The sequence below is a fragment of the Neovison vison genome, chromosome 1, assembly GCF_020171115.1.
Source record: "Neovison vison isolate M4711 chromosome 1, ASM_NN_V1, whole genome shotgun sequence".
Lineage (NCBI taxonomy): Eukaryota > Metazoa > Chordata > Mammalia > Carnivora > Mustelidae > Neogale > Neogale vison.
The window spans coordinates 85,681,360-85,707,110 of NC_058091.1; the positions used below are offsets into that span (position 1 = coordinate 85,681,360).

Below are 25,751 nucleotides of genomic sequence, written 5' to 3' on the forward strand. Positions count from 1 at the left end.
TCTCTCACTCCTCTCTCTCTGATCAGGGCTCCCTCCCCTTTGCAACACCTACATTTCTTTCTCCTCATAGATAACCTTTCAGCAGTTCTTACAGTCTATGATGTGGACATTTTTCTACCTCTAGGTGTGCAGTTTGTTCTCTTAGTCCTCAGATCTATTTCTTGGGTGTTGAGAATGATTTGATAATTATCTAGCTGTGTTCGGGGGTTGAGGCAAGCTCAGGGTCCCCCTACTCCACCACCATCTTTACTCCTCCTCCAGGAAAGAACTTTTTTTTTTTAATTTATTTGACAGAGATCACAAGTAGGCAGAGAGGCAGGCAGAGAGAGAGGAGGAAGCAGGCTCCCCACTAAGCAGAGAGCCAGATTCAGGGCTCTATCCTAGGACCCTGAGATCATGACCTGAGCTGAAGGCAGAGGCTTAAACCCACTGAGCCACCAAGGCGCCCCAGGAAAGAACTTTTTAAGAGAGACTCAGAAAGCATAAACCATAGGGAAGGAGACGACAAGCTTGACTAGATTAAAAATAAGATCTTTTGTTTGTCTAAAAAGCAACATTAAAGACTGAAAAGACAAGCCCCAAAAGTGAAAGAAAAAATTTTAACACATATAGTAAAACAAAAAAGTTAGTAATCTGAATACTTAAAGAAATCCTGTGAATCTATCAGAGAAAAGCAAACATCCTAACACAAAAACCAAACCAAAGCATAAAACCAAAGGTCATAAAACCAAGCATTTTAGAAGAGGGAAGCAAATGGCCAATAAACAAATGTAAAGATGACAGACATACTAATATTCAGGAAAATGCAAATTTAGAACACCAAGGAAATACCATTTTAGACCCACTGGATTTGTAAATCAGGCATTGGTGAGAACGCATGAGAACTGAGACACTCAGGCTGGTGTCTCATTGGGACAAGCACCGTGGATAATGACTGGACATAACTGCTGGGAAAGCAGAACGTACGTGCGGACACCCGCGGCAGTTCCTCTCCCAGGCATATACCTCTTTATCCTTTGTCTCCTTAATGATTTGTGTATGCTGAGTTGCATTTAGGAAGTCTTTTCCTACCCAGAGGTCATGCAGATACTGGCCTGTATTTTCTTCCAGACATTACAGTTTTGCCTCTCATAGTTAAACCCTTCAACCATCTTTACTTGATTTGGGGTATGTGTACCAGAAGACATGCAAGCGTATTTATAGAACAACGTTCATGATAGCAAAAACCGTGAAATAATCCAAATATTTATTGGTGGGGAAATTGCGTCAATAAATGGCAGTGTAGTCCCCCAGCTTAATGCTATGCAGCAGCAAACACGAATAGACACAGCTACAGGCTCCCACGTGGCTTCAGCCCAGGAGTATCTTGGGCAAAAGAAGCAAGTCAGAAAGGAATATGTGAGAAGATGTGCAATTAAATTTCAAAAGTTGAAGTTAAAGAAAAGGTTCAAGGTCAAACCCTAAGCAGAAAAGCTACAAAGAAAAGCAAGTCACAGGTTCTCACCAGGTCAGAGTCGTGGCTGCCCGGGGAGGAAGAAGGGGTTGTGGATGGGGATGGACAAAGGGGGGCTTCTGCTGTGTGGGGGCAAGGTTGTGTTTCTCAGTCTAGTAGACTCTATGTGAGTGTATATTTGTTAAACTATTTTATACATGCTTCCGTGTGATTAATACTGAAAAGTAAAGATAGAAAGAAACGAGAAACTGAGGCTCAGAGAAGTAAAATGACTGCCCCAGCATGGCAGAGGTGTGGCGCTAATCCTGTTTTTCGATTCCAGACACCAAGCTTCTTACAGAACACTTAGCCCACAGGAAGTTAGGGATCTAGAATATGGGGATTCAGGGAGCAAAAGGGCCTTGTAGGCATTGGACACAACCAACCTGGCTTTACAGGACAATTTGATATTCCCTCGGGGCTACTCTTCTTCGTCCACGTGAATGACCCCAGTTTCTTTAGCTGGTCCTCCCTTTGTAAACCTTCTCTATGTCCCTGAGCAGATACTCCTGTTTGCGTTCCTCTGAAAATACCATGTTCAGAACTGAAGGCGTCATTCGACATGCAGGCTCACCAGAGTGAAGTAGAGTAAAATATATTTTTGCAGTTTAAAACCCAAAACACTGAGAATTTAATGACCATCTATAAATGTACAACCCAGTCCTTCGTGAGGAGGAATTGTGTCCGATTGTCATGGTGCTGAGTGTTTCCTAGGGGCATCGCCAGCCCAGGCAAATGTCCCAAGGTGTGGGTCCTGATTCCAATTCTGTCAACAACCAATCCGTGTGATCTTGAACAATTTGCCTTCCCTCTCTTGATCTGGTCTCCATATCTGTGATACAAGCAAGGAGTCTCTAAATTCTTTTCCAGCTCTTGTTGGCTTCAGGGCAAGTGTTTTGTAGGCTCCAGACCCAGGCTGCCTGGTTTCAAACTTCAGATCCACCCACATACAAGCTGTGTGACCTTGGGCAAGTTACTAAACTCATATTAGAATGGGAATAATGATAATATCTTTCTGAGATCCTTTTCCATAGGATGTGGGGAAGATTAAGTGAGTTAATACATATAAAATGCTTACTGCTGCACACTAAGCTTTGCTGGCCCCACTCCTGACCTCCAGTCTTAGCTGATTCCTTGAGACAAATTCTTAACCTCACCCAGCTTACTCAGCCTTATCATGATTTATTCACCAGGATAAACATGCGCCTTGTAATCTTTTCGTAAGTGTGTGCCTTCAATCTTGTTTTCTTTTCCAGGAATTATTGGCTGTGGGTACTTTGATCCTTGCAGAAAGTTCAAACCTGAAGTATGTGATATGATTGCAAATTTAGTCTCAGCAGGCAGAGTGCTATGGCAGTGGACGAAGGTACAGAAGCGTTGTTGTCCGTAATAACAGAAAGTCAGCTGTTACTCGGTGCATTCTCACCTCATGGCTCATGAGCTTATAATCACATCATGGAGTAGTGGGGGGGGAAGGGGGGAAAAACAAATTAGGTGCTCGAATAGATTTATGACACTTTTTCCTTCCAGGGAGCAAATATTCTGACTGGAAGTTGCTTTCCATATGTATGAGATATTACTATAAGATAAAGTAGAATTTTGCTAAAATGAGAACACTGCTTTTCCACTTGTTACTCTGATTTGTATGTCAGACACTCATGTGTTTACTGGCTGACTGAATGCATGAATTTCTGGGTGTTCTTAGCTACCTGAGACTTAAAGTCTAACTTGTGTGAGTCTCTGAGATGGAGCGGGGATTAGATGGATAGAAATGTATTTCACAAAAAAGAATATATATATATATGTATATATATGTATATTTAAGATTTATTTATTTACCATAGAGAGTAGGGGGAGGGGTAGAGGGAGAGGGAGAGAGAGTCTCAAGCATATTCCACTCTAAGTGTGGAGCCCAACGCTGGGCTTGATCTCACGACCCTGAAATCATTACCTGAGTCAGATGCTTAACCAACTGTGCCACTCAGGTGCCCCTAGTCTAGATTTTAATATACAGGTCAGTCTCCTAAGTAAACTCAGCAAACCTGTAGCTGTCACCAGATGGCTTAAAGCAGACTCATGAAAAAGCAATTAAGTGTAGGTCTGTGACATCTCAGACCTATGCTTAGAATGAAGTTGAAGTATTTGCTAAAAAAACGTTCATTAGGCCAATTACACATTTCCGGGAGGAAGCTTATGTCCTGGGAAAACCTGGAGGATGCCAACCTCTCAGATTCCTGGGGGAATTCTAGGTAAGAGAATTACCAGGAGAGGAATTGGGTGTTTCTTATGAAATGCTCAGTCCACACAGTGCTCTGCAGTGGCCAGTTCCTTGCAGTGCCTTCTCCTTGCCAACACAGGGTCTTTGCACATGCAGTTCTGCCTCTTGTAAGGAAACTTCAAAATGAATGGCAAGGGCTGAGTGTCTGAGATAATTTTCTGTGGTAAGACCCATCTGTTTTCCCAGGGGGCTACTGTACATATTCTCCTAAAAAGCTTTGGCCTTCTGGGTGTCTTTCCATCAAAGGTTCTTTTGTTATACAAGTGTTTACTGGTTCCTGTCTCATCTTTCTTTACCTCTTTAACCTGTATGGCACAAGCTTTCATTCCACTGCTCTTATCAAGGTTACCAGAGACCTCAGTCTTGCCAAATAAATCCAAAGGGTGATTTCTTCCTCTCACTTGACCCTTTAGCAGCATTTGACATAAATTATCCCTCTTTTTTTTAAAAGATTTTTTTATTTATTTGACAGAGAGAGATCACAAGTAGGCAAAGAGGCAAGCAGAGAGAGAGAGAGATGAGGAAGCAGGCTCCCTGCTGAGCAGAGAGCCCGATGTGGGACTTGATCCCAGGACCCTGAGATCATGATCTGAGCGGAAGGCAGAGGCTTAACCCACTAAGCCACCCAGGTGCCCCTAAATTATCCCTCTTGACACCTTCTTCACTTGGCTTCCAAGGGACCTCATGCTCTTGGTTTTCTTTCTACTTGACAAGTTACCTTTATAAAGATCCCCCTCTCCTTCCCTTCTTCTAGATACTGGAGTGCACCCGATTTTGATTTCTAGAATCTCTCCCTTGTACGCATTCTTCACCCAGATAGCTTCTCCAGCTTCAAGACCTTAAACACCATCTCCATGCTGATGACTTCAAAATCAGTGTCCAGTCCAGGCCTCTCTGCTTGGCTCCATACTGGTTTCTAACTGCTTAGTAGACATTGCCGTTTAGATGTCCAATAACCATCTTAAAGTTAACGTGTCTCCACAGAATCCAACTGAGCTTCAGTATGACCTTGCCTCAGACTTTGGCATCTTTTTGGTTAATAGCAACAACACTGATCCTCCTCCACAGACTAGGAAACTGCTGCCATCCTTGATTTGTCTCCCTCGCCCCTCTACTTCCAGTTCTTCCACAGTCTCCGTTACCATGCTTTCAGAATGCAATCCCAAGCTGAGCACTCTCCCATCTCAGAGTGACCCCCTCGCCCCGATAGATGCTTCAATCACCTGCCCTCTGGACCATGCAGCGACTTGCTTTCTTCTTGCCCTCCTAGAGCATGTTCTTTACATAATGCTTTTTAAAAAAGTAAATCAGAGACGCCTGATCCTGGGGTCCTGGGATCAAGCCCCATGTCAGGCTCCCTGCTCAGTGGGGAGTCTGCTTCTCTCCCTCTGCCTGCTGCTCCCGCCTGCTCTTGCTACCTCTCTCTCTCTGTGTCAAATAAATAAATAAAATCTAAAAAAAAAAAAAAAAAATTTTTTTTTTCTTCTTCTTGAAACCACCAGGAGGCTCCCAGTTAGACTTGGAGTGAAACCCGGATACATCTTACTCTTGCCCGTGAAACTCATCCCGAGCTGGTCCCTGCTCGCCCCTTCCACCTTCCGCTCCAGCTCCTCTATCCTCTTGCTGTTCCTTCAACACCCCACATTTTTTGTGCCTCTGGGCCATCATACTTTGAGTCATTCTCATCCTTCTTACTTTCAGAGGAGCTTTCTCAGATAGGCTCTAAAGTAACTGTCCATGGTCCCCAATGGTCATTATCTGTCTCCTGACCATACTTTTATTTTTTCTGACCATGACTTTTATCATTATTTTTTGTCAACTTGTTTATTTACCGATATATTTGCTTCTTATTTCTTTATTGTCAGGCTCCCCCACTAGAATGGAAGCTCCCTGATGGTAGTGGATTGAGCTGCTAGTTACCACGCTATATTTTTAGTTACCATGGTATCTTCTTAAGGACAGCAGGAAGTACTTGAAAATAACCACGGAATAATGAATACATCTTTCTCCCTTCCCTACCCCCAAATAAACAGCAAGCAGCCTTTTTTTGTATCTTTTCTTCAAACCTCTCATCCTTCCAAAGCACTTTTAACCTTTGTATACCATTTCATCCTTATATTATTGGACACAGCCTTATCTTCTTAAGATTTATTTATTCATTTGAGAGAAAGCCGGAGAAAGAGAGTGGGGGGACAGAGGGAGGCATGGGGCTGGATCCTATGACCTTGAGATCATGACCTGAGATGAAATCAAGGATTGGATACTCAACCAACTGAGCCACCCAGGCACCCCTACTTTACAAAGCTTTAAAGGAAAAGCCCAGGTGAGAAAAGAAAGGAACTGACAAAAATTAAAGTGAAAGAAGCAGGTTAACAGGTGAGAAGAGGGAAAAAAAAAAGGAATTTATTCAATTCTCTTTAATGATTGCCTCAATGGCTGACATCCCAGCAGTGGTCCTTCATAGCAAAGAAATAAGCAGTATTCACACAGCCTGAGCCCTTTATTTCTGCATATTTGTAATATAATCTTACATTTTGGTGAGTAGAATGAATATTTTATCTGGGAATGGAACTGAGCAAAGAGGGAAATTGAAGGATAATTGCTAAAATAACACTTGTCTTCATTCGGTCTTCCCTGGCTACCTGCTGTTTTAACTGACACAGGGAATTAGCCTATAATGATTCTGCGATAAGCTCAATGGGGTACTTTTTCAATGTAGAAAGGGCATATTCCATGAATAGGTCCTTAAAAAAAAATTTTTTTTTTTGCTTTCCCAAATTAATCATGTGGGGAGTTTACTTTGAATCTCCAGAATTATTGTTTGCACACTCAAAATGATGCTCATGGTATCATTTACAATCTTTACACATGGCCAGCAATGCTTCCCACACCTAGTAAACCTCAAGTTTATCCGTTGACTAGTATCTCTCCACACAAGAATGTGTCATTGATATAGCTTTGCCTGTTTGGATTCAAAACCCAGAAAAGCTACCTGGTTATTATAGCTGCATTTCACAGTTGCCTGCCAACTTACTATGGATAGACAGATAAGTGAAAGCATGCTGACTGAGTTTGGATCTCCACAATGAAATGTAGACTATGATATATTGACAGAAATCCAAATATACTAAAGACCTTATAGCAATCTATGGAAATGATCGTTACTGACTTTAGAAGTGAAATTTCATTGTTCTTAACTGTGTGGCAACAAGCTCACACCCAGTTTTTTGTTATGATGTATTTCCACATACACACTAATATGGTTAACAATGATTAGGAATGGTCATTCCCACAACTCACATAGTTTTTTAGAATTCAGGTGAAAGCGACTTGTTCAAAGCCAACTAATGCTGATGGAACGGGCATTGGCATTGGCATCTAGAGTGTTACTCTCGAATGGATCTGATTCAAGAGCTTATGGTCTTTGAAATTCTATGTTGGTTTATTTATGATGTGGTTTTCTCATCAGCGCTGCAACAAAAATATAAACTTAATCTTGATTTATTTACTCAGCTGATTTCATTTAAAATGAAATTTGTGAAATAAAGTTAATTCTAAAGAGCTGTTTTTATCTTTTAGTTTTATCTGTGAAGCACCTTGAGAGTAATACATTTTTGTCCATCTCTAGATGAAGATGCTGCCAACGCCTTCTAAATTTCATTACATTTTCAATCTTCGAGATCTTTCCAGAATTTGGCAAGGAATGTTAACCATAAAAGCCGAGGAGTGTGATTCGATATCTATTCTCCTTTCACTTTTCAAACACGAGTGCAACAGAGTAATTGCCGACAGGTGTATATCATAGCACTTGAGTTTAAATGTACTATGTAAGAAGTTGACGCTGTGTGACCCAATTCCTGCATTACCTACTCAAATAATTAGAGTATTGTCTTCATTTGCTCTGGGGCTCGTGAATCATTGATGCCATTTCCCACTTGCTGGTCCTCTTGAAAAATGTTCAGCCAGTCTACTTGAGTATTATCTCCATAACACATCTTTTTAAATCACCACATCATCTGATAACATTCAGAGGCGAATTTTAGTTATGTATATTTTCTTTTTTTTTTAAGTTTTTTTTCCAATTTATTTATTTTCAGAAAAACAGTATTCATTATTTTTTCACCACACCCAGTCCCAGTGCTCCATGCAAGCCGTGCCCTCTATAATACCCACCACCTGGTACCCCAACTTCCCACCTACCCCGCCACTTCAAACCCCTCAGATTGTTTTTCAGAAAACAGTTATGTATATTTTCTAAAATGTTTGAGCTCTGTGTAGTTTTCACTTGGTGAAATCTGGGAACTTAGGCTCAGTCATAGTTCTGAGCCTCCCCTTCCTCCTGTTTAAAATACGGATGGTGATGCTGATCTTGCAAAGCTGTAAGGGATTATCACAACATCACATACATACGTGGTTTTTCTCACATGTTGGTCCCCCTGCTTCTGCTCTTCCCCCTCTGATACTGGTAGGTCTGAAAAGGACCTGGGCTGTGTGCTCACAAAACCAGAAAGTGGGCGCTCGCCCACTACTTAATATCAGTCTGCACTCTTATTGCAAATCTTAGGAACCTTTGACCCCACTTAAGTGACTCATCTGTATCGTTAAAGAAAAAAACTATTCATGACACCTATTCAAACAATAAGGCATACAGACTTTATTCAGGACTATTGCAATGGGTATATGGACCACTGCGATGGGGTCTCCTGGGGAGAGAAATTGAGCTCAACTACAAATATGACAAGAAAGAGTGGGAATTTATAGCCATGGAGAAGTTTAGGGGAGGTCAGTGATTATAAACTACTGAAAGGATATATCAAAGGTAAGGGAGGGATTCTAGCTAAACTGACCTAATAGGATTCTTGCCAAAAACAGACTAGGGTGAATAGATATTATATGGGGAGGGTGGGGAGGGATGATGGGACATGAGGAATTTGGTCAGATATTGAGGGTGATCAGATCATGGGGAGTGGGAGATTCTGGGATTAAACCCACTTGACAGGATTCTTGGTACAATTGGGTAATACAAAGAAAGACACAGAAGTCCAACAGTCAAGGCCTAATTGGTAAGAGGATTCAGAGGAGACTAAGATTTTAATCAAGGAGAGACTCTTTGCCAGTATTTTCTTTAAGTAATACTCAGTGTTATAACTCTCTTGAATGGAGCTACGTCCTTTTCTGTCCTCCTGTTCTGAGGAGTCCGAGGTGCAGGATTGGGCCTTAAAAGGTAGAGGGAGGTCAGGCATGTTCAATTAGGAAAGATGCCTTCATATTTTACGTATTTACTCCTGTATTTCTCTCACAGATTTATAACATCTGAAGATGAGCAGTGGTTTAATATCCATCTTGTTCGAGCAGTTGAAGAGAATATTAACCCAGATGTGACATCATACATTCTTCCTGAACCATATTTTGTGGATTTCCTCCATGAGATGCCTGAACCAACCGGTGATGAGCCTGAAGACACCATATTTGAAGTGCCCAAAATTTATGAACTGGTATTTATTTTAATCTATCACCTAACTGTATATTTCTTAGCACCCTGGAGTCCTACCATGGAGTTGGAACTTCTGCATTAGTTATATGTTGGGATTCATATCCAAGAAAAATATTTCAGTGTAATTTAGGAAGTAAAACATTTCAGTGTAATTTAGAAGCAATCCCATTAAAGTCGAGTATAAGACAAGGATGCCTCCTATTATCACTACTATTAAGTACGGTTTTGTAAGTTCTAGGCAATGAAACAAATGAAAAATAAAAGATAGAAAAAAAAAGTATTGTGTGCAGGTGAGGTGATTATCTCTTAACCCACTGAGCCACCCAGGCACCCCAATTATCTCTTAATATAATAGAAAAGAACTGAACATCTGTTTTAACTCTTAATAGTTCAGTAAGATGACCAAGTGTGATAGAAATAAAAAACTCAGTAACTTACCTCTATATGAAAGGCTGGCAAGTTATGGTTGTTGGTCCAGATCCTGCCCTCTGCCTGTGTTTTGTGAGATTTGTGAGCTAGGTAGGGTGTTTACATTTTTTATATGGGTGGAAAAAGAATCCAAAAGAGGAGAATATGGTGGGACATGTGAAAATTATATGGCATTCAAATTCAGCGTTCATAGGCAAAGTTGTATTGGAACCCAGCCATGTGGATTTGTTTCCGATGGCCCAGGACCACTTCTGCACTATGAGGGTGGAGGGAAATAGTTGTGACAAACCATATGGTCCAGGAAGCTTTAATCCTGCCCTTTGCAGAAAAAGTTTGCCAACTCTTGCCAACAATCGTGCGATAGAAACTGTAATAGGAAGGTACTTCATTTAACAACAACAAGTATGTTAAACATCTAGGGATAAACATGATAAAACTTGACTTGATTAAGTCAACACATCATTCTCCCTAAATTAATGTATAGGTATGTAAAATTAATGTACAGGTAACATATAGATTTCATGAAGTTTGAACAGGACTCCAAAAGGACTTTTTTTCCCTCTGAGAGAGAGAGAGAGAGAGAGAGAGCATGCCCATGCATGCTTGTGTGGGTGAGGGGGGTCGGGCAGAAGGAGAGGAGGAGAGAGGATCTTTTTTTTTTTAAAGATTTTATTTATTTTTCTGAGAGACAGAGAGACAGAGAGACAGAAAGAGAGCAAGAGAGCATGAGCAGGGGGTAGAGAGAAACAGGCTTCCCACTTAGCAGGGAGCCTGATGTGAGGCTTGATCTCAGGACCCTGGGATCATGACCTGAGACGAAGGCAGATGCTTAACCAACTGAGCCACCCAAAATCTTAAGTGGGTTCCACGCTCAGCACAAAGTCCAAATTGGGGCTCAATCCCAGGACCCTGATATCATGACCTGATCCAAAACCAAGACTCAGAGGCCCAGCTGACTGAACCACACAGGTGCCCCCCAAAAGGATTTTTTTTTTCAAGATTTAATTTACTTTAGAGAGAGTGAGAACCTGGGGGAGGAGCAAAGGGAGCATGAGAGAGAATCCCAAACAGAACCAGTGCTGAGTGCATAGCTGATGTGGGGCTCAATCTCACAACCGGGGGATCATGACCTGAGCCAAAAGCAAGAGTTGATACCCAATTGACTGCTCCACACATGTGCCCCCAAAAGGTTTTTTAAGCAGGGTCACAAACAAAGTACTTCTGAAGTGCATGTAGGTCAAAGAATTAAAGGGAGAGAAAATATTTGCAAAAAAAAGTATTTACTTAGAAACTGTTTGACTACCTCAATGATGTAGAACTTCTGTGTGCTTTTTAAAAATCCATAAACAATATTAAAAAGCAAATACAAACAGAAATATTTATTACATTCCAGTGGTAGTTCCCATGGGTGGGAGTTGGCACTGGGGTTTATGAAGGGGAAGGTCAAGGAATGATTTCATGCTGGCAACCAGCTAATGCTGTTAAGTTTCAGACCTCTAATAATGGAAGTAACTTACAGTCAACCAATCCATGAAAGATATTTGGAAGTCCATTAGGTTTTTATTTTTATTTTTTGAAAGACTTAATTGATTGGGCCCCTGGGTGGCTCAGTCATTAAGCGTCTGCCTTCAGCTCAGGTCATGATCCTAGGGTTCTGGGATTGAGTCCCGCATCAAGCAAGGAGCCTGCTTCTCCCTCTCCCACTCTCTCTGCTTGGGTTCCCTTTCTTGCTCTCTGTCAAATAAATAAATAAATAAAATCTTTTTTTAAAAAAAGATTTTATTTATTTATTTGAGAGAGAGAGTGAGTGCAAGAGAGGGGAGGAGCAGAAGGGAAAGAAGAAGGAGGGAGAGAGTCTCAAGTGGACTCTACACTGAGTGTAGAGTCTGATGCAGGGGTTGATCTCACGACTGGAGATCACAACCTGAGCTGAAACCAAGAGCTGGCACTTAACCTAACCTAACTGAGACACCAATGCACCTCTCCATTAGGTTTTAAAAAAAAATTAGAATTACTTTTAAGAGCCTTTACAATTGCTGATTTCATAGATTTGAGCTCTTAAATGTTTTTCTCTCTCTCTGTACCCACAGGTCCCATCCTTTGACTTCCTGTCTGAAAAACTCCAGTTCTACCAGAGACAGTTCAATGAAATCATTAGAGGAACATCTCTTGATCTAGTGTTTTTTAAAGATGCAATGACTCATCTTATTAAGGTTCTAACTATTGACTATTTGTTGATATACGTATCAATATATCATATATGTTATATGATATATGATCATATAAAAACTGGGTAAATTGCACAGACAGATGTTTTGAGAGAAGAAATATGTAATTTCAGGCAGAGTATAGAAGAATGTAGGTTGTGTTGTTCACTGTCTCAGAAAACAAAGGCTTAATCAGAAACCCCTTAGCTGAACCCATCTACATGACAGCAGATGCTTTTCAAGGACAAATTGATGGGTTTTTGTATTCAGAGCTTTTGACATGTCCAGAGTTTTTCCTTTCTAGAAAATAAGCTAGAGACCCCTGTGAATATGTAGTCCAATTTTATTTTGGTATAATGGGAATCCTGTTCCCTTCCCTGTAGCGGAAAAGTTGATGCTTTTAAAAATGTCAATTTCATGATTGGCTTACAGATCATGGGCAAACTGATGACGAAAGAGTAAGGTGGGAGCACAGGACTGGTATAAAAACAGAAACCAATTAGATAACAACACCCAAAGGAGCCGTTTGTATCATGTGTAGATCGAAAAGGAGTTTCTACAGGAAGTCTGAACACAGTGTCAGGAGGTTTGATAAAGAGGCTGTTTGTTCTGTGTTTATTATACTTTGTCTTCCCCAAGGTTGGTGAATTTCCAGATGTCCTAGGGCTGTTTCACATCTATCCACGTCACAAGTAACTATTGCGTATTCACTGTGACAAGGTCTTGGAGGCCTGGGACCCCCCCAAGTGGTTAACATATTAAAAAATATAATGATAGAATTAATACATACCACTGTGTTACTATCTGCCATCTGTCAAATTTCCATTAAAAAAAAAAAGCTTTTTAGTGATGATAATGAAATTAGTGATCCAACTAGACTTTCATCTTAATCAGTGGCATTAATGTAAAAGGCAGTTTTTTAGCAATGTCTTCAACGGCCTGCGTAAGATGTGAGCCACAATTCCAATCTTATCCTTATCAAGGAAATCAGCCATAGAAAATCAACACAAGACTAGTCTAAGTCGTTTTCTACAAATGCCTTCCTGCCTTTCTTGTAAGTAGAATTTGGGTACTTAAAATTTTTTTCATTGGCGGAGATACAATAGAGGTAATATTCATTGTAGAGCAGGGTGTCTATCTAGGTTAGTGTGTTAGACTGAACAATAAGCGGATAATCCAAACCTTTCTGTGGATTGGGAAGAGTAGCTCCATCATGCTTTGTGTCTGAAAATAATAAAATTCAAAATTACACACACACACGCACAGAGAAAGTGGCTTTGAAATAGGAGATAGGAAAGCCAATTTGTTCTCTCTTTCATGATAGGCAAGGAAAGAATTTGAGTTGACTAAATCAGTAGGAGGCATAACTTTAAAAAACTGACATATCCCATTAAAGGAAAAAGTCCAATGTAGTCTGCATGCATACATTCAAAATTTCGACTCATGTAGGGCAAGAAGATGTGAACAGTTGAATTCTATTTGTAAAAATATACCGTTTTATTCCCAAACAGATTTCACGAATAGTTCGAACATCCTGTGGAAATGCGTTGCTGGTGGGTGTTGGTGGTTCAGGAAAACAAAGTCTTTCGAGATTGGCCTCTTTTATAGCTGGATATCAAATATTTCAGATTACATTAACTAGGTAAGGTGAAACAAAACCCAGAAATATATTTTTCTATAATTAATTTCTCTGAAGTAAAATGTTCACTTGAAAAATATGACAATTTGGTGTATCTTTTAAATTAACTTTTTATTTAAGTATAACTTATTTAAGGAAATGTATGCAAATCATGGGTGTCACAAAGTAGGTACACCTCAGTTGTTAGTCTACAGATGAAGAACTAAAATATCAGCACCCCGGAAGTACCCATCAAGGGTTGTCTAGTCATTACTCTCTTAAGGTTAATCATACTCTGACTTCTAAACCTACTTAGTTTTACCTATTCTTGAGCTTTCTTTCTTTTTTTTTTTTAAAGATTTTATTTATTTATTTGACAGACAGAGATCACAAGTAGGCAGAGAGGCAGGCTGAGAGAGGAGGAAGCAGGCTCCCTGCAGAGCAGAGACCCTGATTCGGGGCTTGATCCCAGGACCCTGAGACCATGACCTGAGCCAGAGGCAGAGGCTTAACCCACTGAGCCACCCAGGCGCCCCTATTCTTGAGCTTTCTATCTATAAATGCTATGGGGTCGACTCTTGGGTCCAGTTTCTATTGCCTGTATAATGTTTGGAGGTTTCATCCATGGTACTGCATGTACCCGTGATTTGTTCATTCTTGTTGTTGGACAGACCTCCACGTTCTCACATTATACCACAATTTGTTACCTGTTGTGCTGTTGATAAACATTTGTGGGGATTTTTTGGCAAGTAGAGCTGTAAGGAGTGTTCTTGCCCATGACTGAGTACACTTCTGGAGATAGAACGGCTGGGTGTGGAGCGGACATATGTTTAGTGTTCGTCCCCCTGAGGAGCTATTTTCCATAGTAGTTCAACCTACACTTCCACCAGCGGTTCATGAGGGTTTCAGTTGCTCTGCTTCCAGGAGCGCTTTCGGCACCGTGAGCCTTTCTCGCTTGAGCGGTGCTGGTGGATGTGTAGTGCTATGTCTCGGTGCCTTCTGTTTGCATTTCCCATGGCTAATGTTGAACTCATTTTCAGACCTTACTGGCTGTTTGGACAGATCTGTGTTATGTCCTTTCTTATTTTTTTCCCCCAGTTAGGATGTGATTTTTTTCTCTTACTGATTTTTAGGAGTTCTTTATGTTTTAGATCTAATTCTGTTGTCAGAATGTATATTGCATGTATCTTCTCCAAGTCATTGGCTGGCCTTTTCACTCCTGGTGGATCTTACTTTTTTTTTTTTTTTTTAAGATTTTATTTATTTATTTGAGAGAGAGCAAGGGAGCATACTCACACGTGTGCATGACTGGGGGGAGGGGCAGATGGAGAGGGGGAAGCAGACTCCCGGCTGAGCTGGGAGCCCCCACTTGGAACTCCATCCCAGGACCCTGAGATAATGACCTGAGCTGAAGGCAGATTCTTAACCAGCTGAGCTACCCACGTACCCCTTGGTAGGTCTTACTTTTATTATTATTATTATTATGTTTTTATGTCTAAATTACATTTTTTATTACGATCAATTAGCCAACTTAAGTTACCAAATTTTTTTTCTTTTAGTGTTCTTTGTATTTTGTTAAAAAATATTTGTTTACCTTTGTTTACCTATGAAGATATCTCCTGTGATTTCCTTCACATTTACAAACAAAATGTGCTCTTTCTACATTTAGAACTATAACCCACCTAGAATTTATTTTCTTATAAAGTCTGAGGTAAGAGTTAAGATATAGATATAGATATCCGATCACTCTCAACTCCATTATTGACAAGGTCATGTTCTTCCTGACACATTTCAGTGTCTTTGCTTCCCCATCAATCAACTGATCATGTCTTTGACTACAGTCTGTTCCACTGATTTATCTATCATTGTACTATTACCAACTGTTTTAATTACTATAGTTTTAATATATTTTGAAAAATTTTGTGTTCTTCAGGATTGTCTTGAACATTTGGCCTTTTGTAGTTCCTTCTAAATTTTAGGTCACTTTTTAAATTATTAATTTATACAAACTACTCTGCTGCCAAATAGATAAAAAAATTTAGTAAGGTACAAATGACAAGAGCAGTTAAAAAAATATAAAGCATTAAATATCTAGAGATTAATTAAATTAAATCAGCTGTCAACATTTAAAAATTGGGGGATTTCACATAAAAAATGGATTTCGGACTTCTCTTCATACAGTTGGAAGATCTGGCAACACTGTGCCTACGTTCCCAGGTGGCTGGGTCTGAACAACATGCCTCCTTAGGTGAGACATACAGTCCTCCAGTTTACCAGAGTGTTGACTGTATTTTCTTGTTTTCTGTTTTCTTGATTCTCTGGAACTGGGTCTTGCTGACTGCCCCTCCCAGGGCAAGCCAGTTCTTTGAGACAGCTAATGACTTGTTCCAGTACTGTGCCTTCCATAGGTAAACCAACCAGTCCAGAGGTCCTACTCGGAACCACCCCATCTATCTGGCTTTCTCTGCCAGGAAGCAGTATTGCTCTGCCCCAATCACCCCAGAGTCAAGGACCAGTAACTAGGGACAGCATCTGTGCCCCAGAGTCCATTGAAATGATTCAAACAAGCCAGTCCTAAATCTGCTTAGCCTGCCTACCTTTGACTTTCTCATGGAAACCACAGTTAAGGCCATGTTGCCCATGGTTCCTTTCACACCTTCCACCTCCTGACTGACCCTGGTGCTTCCCCAGGCAGCCCTATGTGGTGTGGAATATCCCCTCCTGTTTCTTGGTGTCTGTGAGTATAAGCTTCTTCCTTCGTGGCAGTCCTTTCCATGTCTGTGTCTCTTACCATACCTGACGAAACAAATCCTGGAAACATTTTAAAACAGCAGGGAAGATGGGAGTAGAGTGGAATCAGAGGGGAAATTTGAAGTAGGACCTCATAGTACCTAGTATATTGGTAGGACTTAGTAACTGATTGGATATGGGGTAAAGAAGAGGAAATAAGGTCTAGAAGGACACACCTAGTCTCTCTAGTGGTATTTATCACACTGCACTCTAAAAATGCTTGTTCGGTCCTCTTGTCTCTTTCACGGGCTGTAAGCAACCTGCGGATGGACCATCGTAACCTTTGTCTTATCTACCATTACTATCAAGTGGGTACTTTTAACCGACCACCGTAAAACTATCTGTTGAACAAAATAACAGTTTTGGAGGGGGGGCGGGTAAAAGGAGAATTCAGTCAGTACATGGGGAGAGTGAAATGTTTGAGCACACGTAGTTCATGGGTGTGGAGTTCAGGAGTGGGTCTTGGAAATGTCAGCACAGATGTCTCACTGGAGAGAACACATACAAGGTAATAAGGAGTACGAGTAGGGTGTGTGACTAGAAGAAAAGATGACTGAGGGAAGAATGCTGGGGTCTCCCAACACAGAGGAAGGGGACTTGCTTGCAATGGAGAATGAGCAGAAAAGGCAAGGCGGGGAGGAAAAAGTCCAGAGTGGTTTCCAGAAACCAAACTACATCTCAGCAAGCCATCTTACCAATTTCTCCTAGCGAATGTCCGCCCCTGCTTGGCAATTATTTTAAAAGACATGTATATTCTCCTTTCAGTGGAGTTCCTCTTGCCCAAGTCTGCAAGACATGTTACTGTAGTGTTCCTCAGAAGGGGGTAGCTGCTTCTCCTACTTTAAAATCAGCTCTTTATTCATTCGAGTGCACTTAAGCCAAATCATCTCTAATGCCCACAACAGTATTTGCAAACATATACTATCTTCATTTTACAGAGGAGGAAACAGAAGCTGAGAAATGTAAAGGAACATTTCCAAAGCTACAGAATGGGGATTTGAACGCAGGTCCTTCTGGTTCGAATGCTGGTAGTCTTTCCGCTAGACCCTATGGCTTACACGAAACTCCCTGTGACTTGCACTGTACAACCTCCTTCAAGTGAAGATGTCTGTGTTGTTAATTTACTCATGAGGATTTATGCACAACACTTCAGAAAATGTCTGCTTTATTTCTGCACATCACCTCATCTCCAAGAGCATGTACATTCAACAGGAAACAGAGTAAACAGAAAAGTAAAGACTAAGATCTTCTTGTCATAATCTGTAACTACATAATTGTAACATTTCAATTATTTATATCACATTGCATATGCATATTCTTCTGTAGGCTGTCTCTGTATTTAGCCACTTAATGAGATACACAAATTACCACTATATATAATTTATCACTAATTTTATTTATAATTTATCTTGACTTTCTTACCAATCCACACTCATCCAAGTTTCAGATTAGTTTTAAATATTTTACATATATTCCCTTGGGACAAAATCTGTTGTGGAAGACTGTCAGCTTGCTGAGAATAAAGTTCATATCTGAATTTTTAATTACTCTTCATGAGTCACTTCTAGTAAATTTCCATTTCTCCCTTCTCAAGTTAAATAAAACATTCTTGCTTTGAATGATAACATACAACTATTTCACTCTAACCTCTGTGGTTTTTTTTTTTTTTAGCAGCTAAGCTTATTTACTACTTCTTGGAGCAGGTGCAGAGTACACTCTTATTATCATGGGTTATATTGTCTTTTGAAACACTTACGACTATATATATATATATATATATATAATTTTTAATTTTAAATTTCCTACTACCTTTTTTAGGTCTTATAATGTGAATAATCTAACAGATGATTTAAAATATCTGTACAAAGTTGCTGGTGCTGATGGAAAAGGTATCACCTTCATCTTTACTGACAATGAAATAAAAGATGAGGCATTTCTGGAATATCTTAACAACCTGTTATCTTCAGGGGAGGTAGGTCTCAAAGGAGAGAAAAACTCCTATTTTTTAAAAATGTAAATTATATTTGAACAGAAAAAGCAGCAACCCTTCATAAGCGAGGCCACTTAACATACATTTTTCATTTTAGAAAGGATTCATGTATACGACATACTAGATTTTGTTTAAAACAACCTGTCAAATTTATGCTGCCCACCTCCAGGTTTTTTTTTTATATGCATTGTTCCATTTTAAATATGATTGCTTACTTATTTTGTCAGTCTTCTATTTGGTTCTGTAATTTATTTTAGAAGAATCACAGTATGTATCTGAGAGTCAGGAGTATAAAAGAGATGAAAGAGTTCTGCCAGCTCTAAGTAGATGTTTGTGTCATCTCTTCTGACACCACCTTTGTCAACACTCCCATGACCACTCACATGCTTTGTGCTTCATTAGAAGGACTCACGGGACTCAGCAGACAGTTGTACTCCTAAGATTTATGACAGCAGCACAGCAAGGATTCACAGCCACATCAATGCAGAAAAAGGCACATCAGGTGAAATCTGGAGAAATTCATGCTTCGTATGTTCTCATCAAAAAGGTGATACTGGATGTGAGTCCCCTCCAGTGGTGAAATGCAGTCACTCATGCACTGTGTTTCCACTCAGGGAAGCCTGTGGGAGATTCAGAGTTCAACAGTTTTATCAGGGTCTGGTCTGGTTATTTCTCCCTGCCTAGACACAGATGCCAAAATTCCAGACTCCCAGAAGGAAAGCAGATGCTCACCATGTATCACAATGTTTGTATTAAGAGCCCAGGCACAGAAAAACCTTTTCAATTAGTAATAGAGAAGACATTCAAAAACCAAGTTCCCAGAGGGTGGCCAAGTGCTAGCCATCCAAACATACGCTTCTCAAAGTCGGACCCACTGTGTTAACTCTTCCTTGCCCCATGGTGTCTATCAATGCTTGCTGCTGCCTAAGCTCCTTAACTCCCTCAGAGAGAGGACTTCTGTAAGATGGTGGCATAGGAAAATCCTGAGTTTACCTCCTCCCATGGAAACACCAAATCTACATCTACATATGGATTATTTCCCTCTGAAAAAGATCTGAAAACTAGATAAGCTGCTTCTCCACAACAAAGGATAAGAAACCCACATGAAGATAGGTAGGAGAGGCAGAGACACAGTCTTGCCAAAGACTTCACCCTTATCATAGTGACGTGCAGTAGGGAGGGCTCTCACAAATTTGGAGGAGTGACGGGTTGGTGCCTCATATCAGGCACCCCAACACCTGGAATATACACCAGAGAGAAAAGCCCCCGAAATGTCTGGCTTAGAATACCAATGGGGGGAAGAAAAGAAAAAAAGAAAAGAAAACCATTGGGGTTGACATTCAATGACCCAAAATGCTATAAGAAACTGAGATTCACTACTGATGGACTTCCATATAGTCTTACCCCTAGACCCAGCAAAACAAACAAGCAAACCAACCAACAAACAAAAAACCCCAACACTTTCAAAGTGCCTAGATCATATGTGAAGAATCATTTGCTAATCTGCAAAATGGAGGTGGGCAGTTGAAACTCTCCCCAGAGATGGAAGTTGCTGGTGGATGCCAGTTTTGCACTTTCTACCTACCCTTCTTGCACAAGTGAGAAAGCTGGGACAAAGCACCCTACTGTCACCATACTAAAACAGGCCGGGGCGAGTGAGTGTTCAGTACTATTCTGCCACCTTGTTGAAGTTGAAGAGCGTGGGTTGCAGCAATCCCTTGCTCACTGGCTGGGGTAGGTGAGCATTAATGTGGAATTCACCTGTTCCCTAGGTAAGGTCAGCAAGAATTGGGTGGTTGAGACACCCCCTTTCCTTGGCTGGGGCTGGCAAGTGCAAAAGGAGGAAACATTCTTCCACTCTAGTTTAAAGCTGGTGCATACACTTGGACAAGGCACTCAGTCTCTGCAGTCTTGAAGCCCACGGAAGCATGCAGTTAAAACATTTTTCCTACTGCTTTTCTGAAGCTGGCAAGTGTACCCCTCTTACACACTCTCCAGCTGCCTAGTTAAAGCCAGCAGGCATGGGCAATCTACATGGGGATGCCCCTTGATTGCCTAATGCTGGTGGCCAAGGGGACTGACATTCCTAAGCTCCACAGGAATGTAACATTTGGAAAGACAGTTCTTGGAAGACCACCACACCCAGGACACTGCACAGATGAGGGACTGTAACACAACCCCAGTCTTCCTGTGAAAAAGCCTACATATTCAGCTTGGAGCTTCCACAAGAGGGACAGGCTTTCAGTTTGCCACACATCTAAAGGTTGAGAAGACATTCAAAGGAAATGTAAGCAGGAAGACACTACCCTTCCACAACCCCTTGGCCTTGCTATAGTTCAACAAGACCTCCTGGGAAGGAGTTTATATACTCGTCTGGAGCCCCAACTTTTGTGATTTGGAGAGATTTCCTATTCTGAGGACAGCAGGCATTATGACTGTGGCCATAACAGGACTGTATGTATTTTCACAGTTTAAAAACTGTTGCCAGAGGGTCTACATTCCAATCAATCCGAAACCAGGTACTAAATGAGATTCCTCCTCCTTGGGACACTGACTTGTTTTGGTAAACCCTCAACAACAGGGGCATATCAACAATAAATCAGGTGGTTTGGACAATCAAAAAGTTTTGTCAGACAACCAAGAGCTAGGGCAATGTTGAATGAGAAGTTCCATCACCTACATAAGGCTACTTCTTCAAGACTGGGAGAAGTAGCTGTTTTGCCTCATAGAAACAAACACAGAGAAAACAAAAACAAACACAGAGAGTCAATCAAAATGAGGAAACAGAGAAATATGTTCCAAATTAAAAGCAAAAGCATCAGAAAAAGACCTTGATGACAAGGAGATAAAAGATTGATAAAATCTGATAAAAGATATCAGATCTGAATCTGATAAAAGATTCAACATAATGATCATAAAGATGCTTACTGAACTCATGAGGGGAATGGATGAACACAATGAGAACTTTAATAAAGATATTGACAACATAAGAAAGTACCAAATAGAGGTTACAGAGCTGAAGAATTACAATAACTAAACTAAAAAAAATACACAGGAAGAGTTCAACAGCAGACTGGTAGAAGTGAAACAGATCAACAAGCTGGAAGACAAAGAAATGAAAATCAGGGCAGCAAAAAGAAAAAAAAATAAAGAAGATAATGTATGAGATAGATGGGAAAATAGCAAGTTGAATAAAAGTTGCATTATGGGGGCACCAAAGAAGAAGAGAGAGAAAAGGGGACAGAAAACTTATTTGAAGAAATAGTGGCTGAAAATTTTCCTAACCTGGGGAGGAAACAGACATCCAGGGCCAGGAAGCCTAGAGTTCCAAATAAGATGAACCTAAAGAGATTCATGTTAGGACACATTATAATTAAAATGTCAAAGGTGGAAGATAAAGAGAGAATCTTAAAAGCAACAAGAGAAAAAATTGTTACATATAAGGGAAAATTCCTTAAAGTTATCAGCTGATTTCCCAGCAGAAACCTTACAGGCCAGAAGTGAGTGGCACAATATATGCAAAGTGCTAAAAGGAAAAAAATACTTCCAATTAAGAATACTCTATCCAGGAAAGTTATCATTCAGAACTGAAAGAGATAAATAGTTTTTCAGGTTAGTAAAAGCTAAAGGAGTTCATCCCTACTAAACCAGCTTTACAAGAAATGTTAAAGGAACTTCCAAAAAGAAATGGCAGTAATTAATAACAAGAAAGCACAGAAAAATAAAAATCTCACTGGAAAAGATGAATATAGTAAATGGAATTTACTATATTTATGGTATGGTATTTACTATGTTTATGGCATATTATGGAATGGATATATAAAATGGAATTTACTATATTTATGGTATGGTATTTACTATATTTATGGTATATTATGGAATATAGTATGGAAAAGATAAAATAGTAAAGGGAATGTGTTAATCACTTAAACTACTAAAACTACTATGAAGGTAGTAAAGGTAAAGGTGATAAAATTAACTAAAACCATAATCAGTTAAGGGATATAAAAAGATGTAAAGTGTGACATTGAAAACATAAAAACATGGGGGAAAGTAGTAAAACTGAAGAATTTTGGACTGTGTTGAAATTTAAGTGTCTATCAAATTAAAACTATGTTAAATATATAAAATGATGAAGTGAACCTCGCAGTATCAACAAAGCATAAACTTAGAGTAAATGCTTTAAAGAAAAAGAGCAAGGAATCGAAACGTAACACTGAAGAAAGTAGTCAAACCAGAAGGGATGAGAGAAAGAGAAGAAGAAAGGAACAGAAAGGAACAATGAAAGCAGCCAGAAGACAATTAACAAAATGGCACTAGGTTACATATCCATCCAACACTACTTTAAATGCAAGTGGACTAAATTATCTAATCAAAGACAAAGAGTGGCTGAATGGATTAAAAAAAAAGAAAACCCATCTATGTGCTGCCTACAGGGGACCCACTTCAGAAGTAAGGACGCAGTCAAGCAGAGAGAGTCAATTATCATATGGTTTCACTTATTTGTGGAGCATAACAAATAGCATGGAGGACAATGGGCGTTAGAGAGGAGTAGGGAATTTGGGTAAATTGGAAGGGGAGGTGAACCATAAGAGACTATGGACTCTGAAAAACAGTCTGAGGGGTTTGAAGTGGCAGGGCAGGTGGGAAGTTGGGGTACCAGGTGGTGGGTATTATAGAGGGCACGGTTTGCATGGAGCACTGGGTGTGGTGAAAAAATAATGAATACTGTTTTTCTGAAAATAAATAAATTGGAAAAAAAATACTAATTGAATATCCTGTATTATATTTGGCAATCCAATTGGTCTTCATCTTTCCTTGTACCCGCACCGCTGGAGCTCTGCCTCCTACTAATTGATTACCAGCTGATATGATGAATGAGTACTCAAGACTGGGTTAATGGGTGTAAAACTTCAAACCAAAACAGAGATCTGATATAAAAATGTAAGACACCATAAGGCCTTGGCTAATCTTTTGGGGGAACAGAATAATGAAACACACAGTTTTTGGGTTTTTTACAGGAAATTCAGGAATTAAAAAGATAATAGAGGGACGCCTGGGTGGCTCAGTTGGTTAAGCAGCTGCCTTCGGCTCAGGTCATGATCCCAGCATCCTGGGATCGAGTCCCACATCGGGCTCCTTGCTCAGCAGGGAGCCTGCTTCTCCCTCTGCCTCTGCCTGCCATTCTGTCTGCCTGTGCTCGCTCTCTCTCTCTCTCTCTGATAAATAAATAAAATCTCTCTAAAAAAAAAAAAAAAAAAGAAGTAAGGACACAGAATGACAGTGAAGGGACTGAAGATAGTCCATGCAGATGGAAATGAAAAGATAGCTGGTATAGCTGTATTTAGATCAGACAGAACAGACATCAAAACAAAGATAGTAATAAAAGACAAAGAGGGCACTATATAATGAAAAGGAGTCCATCCAGAAAGGAGAATATAACATCTATAAATGTATATGAACCAAACATAAGAGCACCAAAATACATAAAACAAGTATTAATATACCTAGAAGGAGAAACTGATAGCAATGCAATAGTAGGGGACTTTAACACCCCACTTAATTCAATGGATAGATCATCAAGATAGAAAATCATTTAAAAAATACCAGCTTTAAATGATTAGCTAGACCATGTGGATTTAATAGATATACATATAGGATGTTCCATCCCAAAACACTCTTCTCAAGTGCACATGAAACATTCTCAAGGATGGATCACATGTTAGGCCACAAAACAAGTCTTAATGAATTCAAGACGATTGAGATCATATTAAGCATCTCTTTAGACCACAATTGTATGACACTGAAAGTTATACGAAGAAAGCTGGAAAGACTACAGATAAGTGGAGATTAAACAACATGTTACTGAATAATTACTGGATCATAGAAGAAGTCAAAGGAGAAATTAAAAAATACCTAGAAATGAAAACATATATGATATGCCAAATCATGCAGTGTGGTAAAAGTGGTTTTTAGAGGGAAGTTCATAGCAGTATAGCCTTACCTCAAGAAATGAGAAATCTCAAATAGAGAATTTAACTGTGCACCTACAGGAACTAGGAAATGAAACAAAAAGCCCAAAGTTAGTAGAAGTAAGGGAATAATAAAGATCAGAGTGGAAATAAATAGAGACTAAAAAGACAATAGAAAAGATCAATGAAACTAAGAGCTGGTTCTTTGGAATGATAGGCAAAATGGACAAACCTTGAGCTAGACTAAACAGGAAATAAAGAGGGAGGACTCAAAATCAGAAATAAAAGAGATGAAGTTGCAATTAATATCAAAGCAATACAAGAGAGACTACTGCAAAGCATTCTATGTCAGCAAATTAGGTAACCTAGAAGAAATGGATACATTTCTTTTTTATTAATTTTTAATTTTTTTATTAACATATAATGCATTATTAGCCCAGAGGTACAGGTCTGTGAATCATCAGGCTTACACACTTCACAGCACTCACCATAGCGCATACCCTCCCCAATGTCCATAACCCAGCCATCCTATCTCTCTGTCCCCACCTATCAGCCCTCAGTTTGTTTCAAGAGCTTTTGAGTCTTTTATGGTTTGTCTCCCTCCCAATCCCATCTTGTTTCATTTATTCCTTACCTACCCCCCAAGCCCCCAACATTGCCTCTCAACTTCCTCATATCAGGGAGATCATATGATAATTGTCTTTCTTTGATTGACTTGAAATGGATACTAGATGGATGGATTTATAGAAACTTATAACCTTCCCAGACCAAATCATGAAGAAATAAGAAATCATTCTGAATAGACTGATCACTAATGAGGGTGTTGAATCAATAATCAAAAATCTGCCAACAAAATTCCAGGCCCAGAGGCTTTACTGGATAATTCCACCAAACACTGAAATAAGAGTGAGTATCTATTCTTCTCAAACTCTTCTAAAAAAAAAAAAAAAGAGGGGGAGCTCATTCTCACTCTTCCAAACTTATTCTGCAAGGACAGACTTGCCCTGATAGCAAAGCCAGACAACGATACCAGAAGAAAAGAGAATTACAGGCCAATATTCCTGATGAAAATAGATGCAAAAATTCTCAATAAAACAACAGACTGAATTCAACAATACAATAAAAGGATCATACACAGTGATCAAGTGGGGTTTACTCAAGGATTGTGAGGATAGTTCAACATCCACGTCAATCAACATAATACATCACATTAACAAAATAAAAGATAAAAATCATATCATCACAACAGATGCATAAAAAAGCATTTGACAAAATTCAGCATCCATTTATGATGAAAAACTCTTAATAGTATGGAATGGACAGAGGAAATATACCTCAAAATAATAAAGACCATATATGACAAACTCACAGCTAATATCATACTTAATAGGAAGCTTTTTCTTAGGGAAGATGAAATAAAAGTCATCCAAGTTGGAAAGGAAGAAGTAAAACTGTCAGTATTTACAAATGACATGCTCTTA

General features: G+C 39.7%; 1 protein-coding gene across 1 annotated transcript in view; it reads left to right on the top strand.

Annotated features, from left to right (window-relative positions):
• Positions 1-25,751, top strand: part of DNAH8 (dynein axonemal heavy chain 8) — a 336,143-nt gene that overhangs the window by 183,717 nt on the left and 126,675 nt on the right. The window contains exons 57-62 of the mRNA XM_044250418.1: positions 2,749-2,858; positions 7,399-7,562; positions 9,073-9,265; positions 11,784-11,906; positions 13,412-13,542; positions 18,127-18,280. Coding sequence (XP_044106353.1) covers positions 2,749-2,858; positions 7,399-7,562; positions 9,073-9,265; positions 11,784-11,906; positions 13,412-13,542; positions 18,127-18,280 — 875 coding nt within the window. The remainder of the gene's footprint in view (positions 1-2,748; positions 2,859-7,398; positions 7,563-9,072; positions 9,266-11,783; positions 11,907-13,411; positions 13,543-18,126; positions 18,281-25,751) is intronic.